Source organism: Diospyros lotus, chromosome 12 (genome assembly GCF_014633365.1).
Source record: "Diospyros lotus cultivar Yz01 chromosome 12, ASM1463336v1, whole genome shotgun sequence".
NCBI classification, from domain to species: Eukaryota; Viridiplantae; Streptophyta; class Magnoliopsida; order Ericales; family Ebenaceae; genus Diospyros; species Diospyros lotus.
The window spans coordinates 22,722,856-22,735,969 of NC_068349.1; the positions used below are offsets into that span (position 1 = coordinate 22,722,856).

Consider the following 13,114-nt stretch of genomic DNA (forward strand, 5'->3'; position numbering starts at 1 on the left):
TAACAATTAGTACCAGACTTACAATGTAGAGATGGGAAATGGGCGAGTCGGCCTGAGCCAACTCGCATCCCGCTTGGCTCACCCATTTGGTGGGCTGGGTCGAATTTAGCCCACGAGGGAGACGAGTCGGGCTTGGCGGGGCCGGGGAAATGGAAATTGGGATCTGGTATGGCCCCGTAGCCCTTAATAAATGGGTCAAAACGGGCGGGGTAGGGTCGGCCAGTGGGCTTGGCTGTCTGAGTCAGCCCATGAGTCATTTATTTTTAATTTTTTAAATATAATTTTTTATTTTTTTCTCAAATATAACTAATATTTTTTAAAATATGTTTATAAGTAACAATGTTTACTTATAATTTTTATGTTTGTAAAATTATGTTTACAAACATAATTTTACAAACATAATTATGTTTATAAACATTCCAGTAAACATTACAATAAAATTATGTTTATAGTAAACATAATTTTAAATTATTATATTTAAAATATATTTATAATTACTAATTACAAACATAATTTTTTAAATATTTTTTTTATTTTTGGGTGGAACAGGCCGGAACATTTTAGCGAGCTGACCCACAGGCCATTTTGGTGGGCCGGGCCGTGGGCCATGTATCGCTAACTCGGCACGACTCTTATTTTGCTGGGTGGGTCGGCCAGGCCCGTCTGCTACAGTACCGGGCCGGGCTGTGAGGCGGACCGGCCCATAGGCCGCTCGGCTCATTTGCTATGGCTACTTACAATGTAATGTATAATTAAAATGAAATACAAAATTAAATATTATTGAAAAATATTTCACTAATTTCATCACATGTACAATGGAGTGTGCAAATACCATTTCTGGCCTCTCCGCCTGTCGATGGCGTCGATTATGGATGGACATTCAAGTGATGGGAAGGAAGCATCTCCCGCCGAAACTTGTTGGTCTCCGGAGATTCAAATCAATTGGATGGAGTATGTACCCAATTACATGCATTCTTGGTTCAATCGCTTGGCAGGACACTACAAATTTCCTAATTCGTGGATGACCTTTTTCTTATGTAGGGTTCAAGATTCAATGAAGAGAAGACTAATCACAGAAGATGATTTCACATGGAAATTGCCGAACAATGAAGAGAAGACTGATCAATTGGTCTCCGGTGTTGTGTTATTGAAATATGTGGGTGGAGTTGATATTAGCTTCTCAAAGGATGATCCGTCTGTTGCTTGTGGTGCACTTGTGGTTGTGGATCTCCACACCCTCGAAGTTGTATATGATGATTACTCCGTTTCCAGGCTCAACATCCCTTATATTCCTGGATTTCTTGCCTTCAGAGAGGTCATTTTTCATACCCATTTCTCGTCGTCAATTGTTCCAAGATTAAATTTGGACGTCTTCTTAGTCCCCACGTCTTCTCTTTACTTCTACCATTTTTATGGACAGTTTCTATTTAAAGGCCATGCTTTTGGGTCATTAGTTCAAGTAAACAATTACAAAACTGAGAACCCATTTGCTTCTTGATCTACTCAATTGTTCTCGTTATGTTAGGCCCCAATTCTTCTAGAGCTTTTGGAGAAAATGAAGAATTGTGCTCATCCTTTTTATCCCCAGGTGCTTGTGTTTTTTCACTTGATCAGTTGATCATGCCTTTGACTTAGGTTTATAGTGCTGTTCATATACCTAGCTAGTTTAAAAGCTATTTTAGTGAATGCAGCTTTTGCTAATTTGCTATACACAATCATTGACAAGTCATCAGTCTGAGACTGAGCCACAAGTTTCTTGTGAATGTTACCAGTTGCTGATGGTTGATGGCAATGGATTACTTCATCCTCGAGGCAAGTATTGTTCACATAGCATGTTTATTTACTGGATTAAATTGGATGTATTTTCCTCTTGCATATAATTATTATAAAAGTATTTCTGATACTTGTCATTTTCTTCTAGAGCACCAGCTAAATCTCTCACGTGCAATTAGAAAGTTTTCTCTTTGGTAGACTTACCAGAGAAGGAAAAATGAATAGATTCCCATTCATATTGGATTTAGTCTTATTTTCCCCATGGTGCTTCTATGTCCATTCACGAGATCTAAAGCTAGAAATGCATTCTGTATTATTCTGTTTTTATGTGTGCCGTTTCTAAGGAATGGAGAAGACCAAACTTGAATTGGATTGGCACGGCACAGTGTATTGAAATTGGGTTGTTCATTGGACTTGCTGGACCAAACTTTGTTGCTCCATAGAAAGTGAGCTCAGGATTGGCACGGCACAGTGTATTGAAATTGGGTTCTATCAAGCTATATGCATATCCATAAACTTTTTTTGTGTATTAATTTAAACTGTTAACCTCTGGACAGGTTTTGGTTCATATCATTTTAATACAAAGGACGGACAGATACCATGTTTGTAAACCTTCAATTTGGTTCAGCTCCTTAATTGTCTTGGGTCCATCTCTTGGCTTAAGCTTGCAGGATGTTATATTTTGCCTTATGAATTTGTGATTGGCCTTGGAACTTATATGAAAGAAAAATTTCATAGTTAAAGCTATGTAACAATTTTCACGAGTGAAGTCTTGAGACTCTATAGTTGTATGTGCTCTTTATGCTAAGTTCACATTCTTTGAGCTTTAATTAATTTAGACTAATCAGTTTTGTACGTATTAGATTTATTTTCTTCATATTATTTCTAAGGGACCCAAGAAGACTTTGGGAGAGACACTAAAGTTTGATATGAAGTGTATGACCTAAATGAAGATATGACAAAAGACAGAAATACATGGAAGTCTAGAATTTATGTAGCTGACCCCATAGTGGGATAAAGGCTATATATGTTGATGTATATTATTTCTAAGGGTGAATCTTAACATCAAAGGTAAGGTTACTGGTCAGGCAAGGGGAAGGCTACACAACCCTCACAAAGTGGAGAGCCTCACGCATTGTGGATGCCCTTATCTTCATATTATGTCTCATGCAAATTCTAAGCCTTTGGTCAAATTAAATGAATTCGTATTTTGTTTTGTTTTGTTTTTTCAAAGTAAAATTGTTCTTCTCTCTAGGGGTATTTTAGCAATAGGTTTTAGAGGAACCTAAGGATCCTCTGGGCAAATGCCTATTAACTCTATTGCATGCCTTTGCCCTTATTTTACTCTTATATGCCAAAATATTAATATTTATGTGCTCTTTGATCACAAATTCATGAAATGTTACCTTCAGATGGTCTTTGGATCATTTTTTAGAACCAAATATGCACGCATCGAGCTTCATATAATTGGTTATCAAGTATGGTTCATGAATTGAAGATAACCCCATTTAACTTTACTTATCTTCTATGTTTTTTCTACATTTTTTTGTGAAAGGAACTGAATAAAGAGGACTAGTAAATTTAGCTCTTAAGGTATATCACTTTGATTAAAACTTTGAATATTTTTCCTAGGTTGCGACTCATTGGTCAAATAGGCTTTAGAGAAATTGCAATATGAAAGTTCTAGAGAACTTTGCTTGCTTTTTGGAAGGGGTAAAGTAAAAGGCACGAATATGATATGGTAAGGCAAGTGGACTCTAGCTTGAAAATTTCAAGAGGGAAACTAAAACGATTTGATAGGGATAAAAGTGAGATAATGTCTTTATTCATATAATGAGAATAATGAATAACTGCTTCTTCTCCTTTTTTCATGATAAATACATTTATTTTTTATTATTTTGTGAGAATTTTTTCATATACTATATTGGAATGACGTATGAGAAACAGTTCTAATATTTATTTCAAAAATATCTATTCATAGGCAACCTAGAAATTTTGGGTTTAGCAATTGTAAAACTATGAGTTAAAGAAGTAGAGATTAATTTTTGTTGTGCATAGTGGGATTATATGAGTTGATATGTTCGTGATATATGGGGATCTATGTGTGCATATGCATGATAATAGCTTACCATATCAATACCTTATCAATCTGGTTGACGGCAGGCTAATCAAGGAGCAGTAGATCAATCAAGGAGGCCACTGCCTTGATAGATTAAGAAGTTTCCTAAGTTAAACTTAGGAAACTTTCTTAATACCATAGCTTTCTTAAAAATGTATATATGTTTTTTTGGTAGTGTTTGTAGATGGAATGTTTATATAGTCTATTGTTTCTAAATTTGTATAGTTTCTTTTTGGGTCATTCCTATCCTCTATAAGAGGACCTTGCTCGTGTATATTGGATTTATTAAGAAAGGAGAAGTATTCTTTTTCTTTACATGGTATCAGAGCACTCGATCTCAGCCTGATACGCCTAAAACCCTAATGACTTTATTGCACAACCCCTTCTTTGTTCTATCTAAAGCTCCTCTCATTTCATCAAAGCCTTTATTGCTTCTTTCAACTTGTCCGGAGATCATGTCTGGAACCTCTGAAGTTGCTGCCTCTACCATAACATCTGGAGATGTAGTTCCAGTTGATCAATCCAATGTAGCTGGTGAATTACCTAGTGTTCATCAGTCCTATCAGTTAGATGGTAGGAATTATCTTCAATGGGCGCAACTTATCAAGACGTTTCTCAAAGGTCGCGGGAAAGGCAACCACCTAACAGGACTTCCACCAAAGGAGGCAGATCCAGCCTTCACAGCCTGGGATGTGGAAGACTCCTGCATCTTGTCTTGGCTATGGAGTGCTATGCAGCCAGAAATCAACAAGAATTTTATGTTCTTCAGCATGACAAGGGAGATAGTTCAACAAACATACTCCAAGGTCAAGGATGCTTCGGTGATTTTTGAGGTAAAAACTAAGATAAGCTCTACTAAACAAGGTTAGTCAACAATCACTAAGTACTACAATAAGATGAAAAGGGTTGTGGTTGGAGCTTGATCACTATCAAGCTATAAGGATGGTGTGTAGTGAGAATGTTGCCACCCTCAATCAGATCTTCAAAAGAGACCGGATTGTTGAGTTTCTAGCAAGTCTAAATCCTAAGTTTGGTTAAGTAAGGATTCAAGTTCTCAGTAGGGATAAACTTCCTAATTTAAATGAAGTTTTTGTTATCATTAGGAGTGAGGAAAACCGAAGATGTGCCATGCTTACAGAGCATAGCTCTGAAGGTTCAACACTAATGATTAGCAACAAAGAAGGAGGGGGAATCAAATCTGGAGAACCAACAGTCCAGAACCGTAGTTCTAATCGTGAGGGGCAATGGTGCCCTTATTGCAAGAAGTTACGACATACTAGGGAACATGCTTTAAATTGTATGGGAAAAAAATAGTCTTGAGCAGGATTGTAGGCTTTAAAAACATCAAGCATCAAAGCTATCTCTCCAATAAGGATCTAGAGGAAGTAGCTGATAAAGGAGACCCAGCTGAGGCTGCTCCTACTTAGTTAAATCCAAAGGAGCTAGGCAAGCTAAAGGCCTTTCTTCGAATATTTCAAGATGGAGCATCCTGCTCACTGGTGCAGCAAGGTAAAACCCCAACCTATGGGACTTTTTTTGCTTCTAAATCTGATAGGAATAACATGTGGATCTCTGATTCAGGAGCCACTAATCATATGATCTCTCATCTCCATGTTTTAGAAACCTATGAAACCCTTGAAACCATTAAACAAATTACCATTGCAAACGGAGCCTCTGTTCCTATTTCTGGAAAAGGCATCGTTCTTTTTAACCCTTGGCTGCCACTTAATCAAGTCCTTCATGTTCCAAGTTTAACAAGTATGATTTCTATTCATAAACTGACTAAAGACTTGAATTGCTTTTCTATTTTCTTTCCTCACATGTGTAAGTTTCAAGCTAAGGACACGGGGAGGATGATTGGTGTGGCTAAGGAACACAATGGGCTCTATATCTCGGAAGGAAAGTGTTGGATGATTCGGAGTTAGAAAAGAAGGAACGTGGCCGAAGATAAAGGAGGGAGGCGTGTGTTGTAGAAAACAAATGGATAATTCTAACTGTTTAAAGTTAAAGCTAAATCTACTCCTAAAAGTTAGGAGATAGGTCCCTAGTTTTCAGGGAATAAAGAACCTAAATTCTCTCTTAATTTATAGGAGAAAAGTTAGGGTGTATTATGTATAAATTTCTCATACGTTTCTATACAAATCAATCAAGACTTTTGATTGTTTTTTGCTTGTTTCATGGTATTAGAGCCATCCTTACGATCATAACCAGCCTTTGTTTGTTTCACCCATGGCCGACGCCCAACCTAATCCTACCCTAATAGAAGCTTCAGCTACCAGCTCTTCGAGCACTCTCCCTCATTCTCCTTCTTAGCAAAATTTTCCCACAGTCTCCATTGATAATCCCCCTCTACAAATTACTCAACATAAGTTAAATGGGAGTAATTTCAGAGAGTGGTTCCAATCGGTGATGTTGGTGATTAAAGGGAAGGGTAAGGAAGGATATTTAAAAGGGGTCCATCCCTACTCCACCAACAACTGCAACCAACTATGGCGTATGGGAGGCAGAGAACTCAACCATTATGGCATGGTTGATAAACTCTATGGAGCCTAGAATTGGCAGGACTTATCTCTTCTACAAAACAACAAAGGAGATCTGGGATTCAGTCCAGGAGATGTACTTGGACCTGGAAAATTCATCCCAATACTTTGAAATCAGGTTAGCCATAAGATCTACTAAACAAGGTAATCTAAGTGTTACTGAATATTTCAATATTTTGGTAGAGTTGTGGCATGAAATGGACCTATTCCATGCTATTAGTTGGGAATCTCCTACAAATAGTCATAAGTACAGTAATATGGTAGAAAAGGATCGGATTTTTGATTTCTTATATGGGCTTAACACTGATTTTGATGAGGTCAGGGGAAGGATTTTAGGTTTAAAACCCTTACCAGCCCTTAGAGAAGTTTTTGCAGAAGTTAGGAGGGAAGAAAGCAGGCGTAAAGTCATGTTGCAACAAATTGATCTTATTATAAACCATTAAAACTTAGCACTAGCCACTACTAGACAGGGGGAGATCTTTCCAAGAAATCAGGGAAAGGAAAAATTGTGGTGCGATCATTGTAAGAAACCATACCATATGAGGGAGACATGTTGGAAAATCCATGGAAAACCAACTAATTGGAAGCCAAGAATTAGAAAGAAAATACCAAGATCAACATATGTTGCTGAAATTTCTACAGAACCTAAAACCGGTACCAATCTAAATCTTTTTGAGGAACAAATTCAGGTCTTGTATAGGCTACTCAATCAAGGTATTGCTACTCAACCCACAACATTTGTAGCATTACAAGGTAACACTCTATTCCACTCCTCCATTTCAAAAAGGCTTCCTAAGAATGTGTGGGTTGTAGACATGGGTGCATCTAACCATATGACAAGTTCTGAAACCCTAATGATTGACTATACATCTTGCAAATTACCCATTAACATCTCTATGGCCAATGGTACAACATCCCTTGCTTTGGGTTTTGGAACGGTGTGTGTACCACCATTGAGGCTGAAATCTGTCCTACATGTGCCAGGGTTAAAATGCAATCTTTTATTAGTTAGTAGGGTAACTAAGGATATGAACTATAGTGTAATTTTCTCTTCATCCCATTTTTTGTTTCAGGATTAAGTCTCGTGGAGAGTGATTGGCAGTGTTAAGGCAATGGGTAGTCTTTACTATTAGGAAGGGGATCCTCCCAACTCTCCTACAAATAAGATAGTTCTAAATGTAACTTCTAATAACAAAGTTTTGTTATGGCATAAATGTTTAGGACATCCTAGTTTTCCTTATCTTAAATCTTTGTATCCCAAAATTTTTATTAATAAAGAGCACAGTTTTTCGTGTTAACCATGCACTCTTGCTAAATAGCCTAGATCTTATCATCCTATTCAATCTTGTAAATCTTCAAAACCCTTTCATCTGATACATAGTGATATTTGGGGTCCTTCTAATATCACCGGCTCTAGATGGTTTGTAACATTTATCGATGACCATTGTGGAGCCTATTGGGTTTATCTAATGAAGGAAAAATCAGAAGCTAGCAACATTTTCAAAAGATTCCATAGATTCATTTTGAATATGTTTCAGACTTCTATTCACATCCTTCGGACTGATAATGACTGAGATTATTTTTCTAATGATTTCACTAACTACTTGGTTGAACATAGAATAGTTCATCAAAGCTCATGTCCTTACACACCCTAACAAAATGGGGTGGCTGAAAGAAAGAATAAACATCTCCTAGAAGTGGCATGAGGTATGATATTTACTTCTAATGTTCATCATTCTTATTGGGGAGAGGTTGTTCTCACAGCTGTCTATTTAATCAATCGTCTTGCCTTTAAAACCTTGAAGTTCCAAACTCCTTTCATCATTTTGTGTGCCCCATGCTCCCTATCTCTCTTCTCTTGATCCTAAAGTCTTTGGGTGCATTGCATATGTCCACAACAATAGCCTATCACGGATAAAGTTAGATCCTAAGGCCCAAAAATGCATCTTTATTGGGTATTCACCTTCTCAAAAGGGGTACAAATGCTATTGCCCTACAACCAATTTTTTTTTATCTCTACTGATGTTACCTTTTATGAGGACCTACCATTCTATTAATCCAGTAGTTCTCAAGAGGTGCCTCTTAACCCCAACTTGGATCCTATCCTTTCCTCATCTTGCTCCTCCACCATCATCATGTTCTTAAGGGGGAGCATCTTCATCTTCTACACCTGAGAACACACTGGCAAATCCTATTCCTCTTATTCCTTCTTGTTCTAATACTCCTATTACCTCTAAACCTGAAATACTTGAAATAGCAGTGTCTGTTCCCCACTGTCCTCCACATTCACAACCAAATAGCCCTTCGCTTGTTTATTCCAAACATTCTAAAGGCCATCCGGAACCTCAACAAAGTTAGCCATTTTTTCCAGAGGCTAGTCCATTAAATGATACCGCTGCTACTAGGGCAGACAGGACTGATAGCAGTACTGCCAGGGAAGATGATATGGACTAGGCCATTCCTATTGCTCTAAGAAAAGGGGTAAGATCATGTGTTAAGTACCCTATTGCAACCTTTTGACTTATGCACAACTATCTTCTCAATTCAGAGGATTTGTTGCAAATATTGACAGCATTGAAATTTTAAGGGATATTCAAAGTGCCCTGAGTAATCCTAAGTGGAAGGTTGTGGTTATGGAGGAAATGAATGCCCTAATGGGGAATAATACATGGGATGTTGTGAAACTGCCCCCCAAACAAGAAGGTGGTAGGATGTAAGTGGGTCTCTGCCGTGAAATATAATGCTAATGGTAGTGTTAAGAGGTATATAGCAAGATTGGTAGCCCAAGGGTTTAGTCAAACCTTTGGGATTGATTATGAGGAGATTTTTGCTCCTGTTGCTAAGCTGAATTCTATTAGAGTGCTATTATCTCTTGTTGTTAATTTAGAGTGGCCTCTACTTCAATTCGACATTAAAAATGCTTTTCTTAATGGTGATTTGGATGAGGAAATCTATATGAAGATCCCCCCAGGATTTGAACAGAAAGCTAATAGTGGGAGTGTGTGCAAACTCAAGAGGTCCTTATATGGCTTAAAACAGTCTCCAAGGGCATGGTTAAAAAAAATTTAACATGACTCTAAGCCGATTAGGGTATAAACAAGGACAAGCTAACCATACCTTGTTTATAAAACCCACTGAAAATGAAAAAAGAGTTATTCTAATCATCCATGTTGATGATATTATTGTAACCAGGGATGATATGCAGGAAATTAACAACTTGAAGAAACAATTGAGGGCTGAGTTTGAGGTTAAAGACCTAGGAAACATGAAATATTTTTTAGGAATGGAGGTGGCTTGAAGCAGAAAAGGCCTATTCATTTCACAAAGTACACACTCGATCTATTGAAAGATACATGGATGTTAGCATGCAGACCAGTAGGTATTCCCCTAGAGAAAGGTTGGAATTCGGAAGAAAAGGATTGTAATACTCATGCAGAAAAAGAGAGGTATCAAAGGCTGGTTGGGAGATTGATTTATTTCACTTACTAGGGCAGACATTGCCTATGCTGTAAGTGTGGTTAGTTAGTACATGCATTCTCCTACTCAAAAACATATGAATGATGTGTTTCATGTTTTAAGATATCTGAAAAGGACACCTGGCTAAGGTTTAATGTTCTAGAAAACTAATGAAAGGGGAATTGAAGGGTTTGTGGATGCAGATTGGGCCAGATCATGTCACGTCAACATCTGGTTATTGCACCAACCTGTGGGGAAATGTAAACATGGAGGAGCAAAAAGCAATTGGTGGTTGCTCGCAACAGTGTTGAAGCTGAATTCTGAGCCATAGCTTAAGGAATGTGTGAGGTGATATGGCTAGAGAGGATAATGGAAGATTTGATGATACCTTTATCTCAACCAACAAAGGTATATAGTGATAGCAAATTAGCTATCAACACTGTGAAGAATCCGATTTAGCATGATTGGATAAAACATGTGAGAATAGATAAAAGTTTTATAAAGAGGGAGATTGAGGAAGGAAGGATCAACTTATCCTATATTCCTACCATAAATTAGGTTGCTGATGTGTTCACAAAAGCTATGGCTATACCGGGGCTTGAATCATTGGTTGGCAAGCTGGGAATGATTTGTATTTATTCTCTAGCTTGAGGGGGAGGATTTGATGATTCAAAGTTAGAAAGGAAGAAACATGGCCGAAGATTAAAGGAAGGAGGTGTGTGTTGTAGAAAACAGGAGGATAATTCTAAGTTTTTAAAGTTAAAGTTAAATCTACTCCTAAAAGTTAGGAGATTGGTCCCCTAGTTTTCAAGGGATAAAGAACTTAAATTCTCTCCTAATTTATAGGAGAAAAGTTAAGGTGTATTATGTATAAATTTCTCATACGTTTCTATCCAAATCAATCAAGCCTTTTGATTGTTTTTTGGCTTGTTTCAGAAAGAATAATTGTTCTAAAAGGAGACAACATAGCATGGCTTATTCCACCCAATCAACTTTTGATCTCTCTACTATTTGATTGCATCATTTTAGATTAGGTCATCCCCCATTTGTTTTGTTAAAACAGATGTTTCCTAGTTTGTTCAATACTCTAGATCCTACTCCTAGTAGCTTTCAATGTGATGAATGTATTATGGCTAAACATCATCGAGTCTCTTATCCAATCCACAATAAATTTTCTTTAAAACCATTTAATTTGATTCATTTTGATGTTTGGGGGCCATCTAAGATATCAAATTGTTCTGGAGAAAAATGGTTCATATCCTTTATTGATGATTGTACTCGTATGTGTTGGGTGTTTCTTCTAAAAGATAAGGTTGCCATTGGGTCTGTTTTACCCTCTTTTTGCAAAATGATTTACACTCAATTCGGCACTTCTATCAGGAATTTTAGGACTAATAATGTAAGGGATTATTTCAATAATCACTTGCATCATTACTTCCAACAAGAGGGCATTATTCATGAATCTTTTTGCATTGATACTCCACAACAGAATGAAGTATCAGAAAAGAAGATGAGACATCTTCTCAATGTCACCTGAACATAGTTCTGAAAGGCGCGAGGCACAAAAGGTCCTGGAGCCTGAGGTGCGAGGCACATGAGGCGAGGTGCGCCTTTGCGAAGCGAGGCGCACCTTTTAGAAAAAAAACTCAAAATCTTGTAAAATCATAAACAACTATCAAATTATCAATAATAACACATTCATATCATTCATGATTCATTATCTTCAAATTCTATAAACTAACAACATCAATGTTGATTCATTTATCATGCAAATTCTAAACTAGAAACATCATCAAAGTTCAAACTTAAAGTCTCAAACTCAAACAAGTACCAATTATAATGCAAAGTTCTAAACAAACGCATAAACACTACAAGTTCACAATCAATATAAAGAAGTTTTTTAATCAATCATCATCAAGGAGATCATCAACATCAAGGTCAATATCTTCATCATCCCCTTCAATCACCCCTTCATCTTCTTCTTCATCTCCCAATTCTTCTCCCTCTTCCAAGTCTTCATCATCTTCGGTCTCTGCCTCACTTTCCTCCTCCTCTTCAATCTCCTGAGTTACTCGCTGCTTTGAAGTTGAAGCCAAAGTTGAACCCGATTGTGATCGAGTTTGTTTAATTCTAAATCGATAACTAGGCTCTCCAACTCCTGCAGTTGCAGTGACATTACTTCATGTCAACCCACCCCCAACATCATCTAGAAAAACAGTTTCATCATCTTTATCATTCTGCTCATCAAGTTTTCCAGTCAACCATTCATTGCTTTCATCAATGTGGGTCAATATGATAGGGTCAATGGTATCACACATTTGATACCGATGCCTTAATGCTCTATTGTATTTCACAAACACCAAGTCATTTAAACGAAGTTGATCAAGCCTGTTTCTTCGTTTAGTATGAAGCTGCAACAATTTATGCAAAAACATACTAAGAATAAGCTACATGAAACAAACCAACTACTAATAAAAATTGTAAGTGTTATATGTACAATGCACTTACATTTTCAAACACACTCCAATTACGTTCACACCCAGATAAACTACAAGTCAAGTTAAGAATTTTAATTGTAAATTTTTGCAACGTGGGTGTTGAGATTCCATATGAAGCCCACCATTCAGCTGTCCAATAAAATTTATGGGTTAATTATTATCTATTATCTAGAATGATTATATATATAATGTAATATATATATATGTACCTAGTGATTTCTCAGCTCTCTTTCTAATAGCCATATAGTTTCCAAAGAACCCATCTGCCTTGTTATACATCGAAAGCTCAACATCAATTTGGTCTTAAACCTTTACATCTGGATTTAACTTTCTAATGCATTCATATAAGCTAGTCATGATCTCAAGATCTATACGTTCAGCCTTGTAGAAATATTCTGGGTTCAAGTACTGACCAGCAGCATGCATGGGGCGATGAAGTTGAACATCCCATTGATTATCAATGATCTGAAAAATGGGTGCATACTTATTTTCATCCCCATTAAAAGAGTTAGCAATCGCTTCTTTGACCCTATCCATGGCCTCATATATGTATCCCATAGTCGGCTTCTTCTCACCATCTACTAAGCGCAGTACACGCACTAATGGACCAGCCACCTTTAAAGCATATACAACATTGTTCCAAAATGAAGGCATCAAAATCACTTCTACAACCTTTTTAGCCCCGTTTCTTTTACCCACTTGCTTGTTATCCACTCCTTGGAGGTAAA

The 13,114-nt window shown here is 37.2% G+C and overlaps 1 protein-coding gene across 15 annotated transcripts in view; it reads left to right on the top strand.

The window, feature by feature from the left end:
* Positions 1–819: 819 nt before the first annotated feature.
* LOC127786696 (uncharacterized) overlaps positions 820–13,114 on the top strand; it is a 94,196-nt gene continuing 81,901 nt past the window's right edge. For 11 of the 15 annotated variants that reach the window (XR_008020048.1, XR_008020047.1, XR_008020046.1 and 8 more), the window contains exons 1-4: positions 820–951; positions 1,042–1,315; positions 1,526–1,588; positions 1,692–1,812. Coding sequence is in view for 11 of the 15 variants with exons in the window: in XM_052314286.1 (XP_052170246.1) it covers positions 857–951; positions 1,042–1,315; positions 1,526–1,588; positions 1,692–1,812 (553 nt within the window). In the remaining 4 variants the exon portion in view is untranslated. The remainder of the gene's footprint in view (positions 952–1,041; positions 1,316–1,525; positions 1,589–1,691; positions 1,813–13,114) is intronic. The other 4 variants (XM_052314291.1, XM_052314287.1, XM_052314283.1 and 1 more) reach the window with 3 other exon arrangements.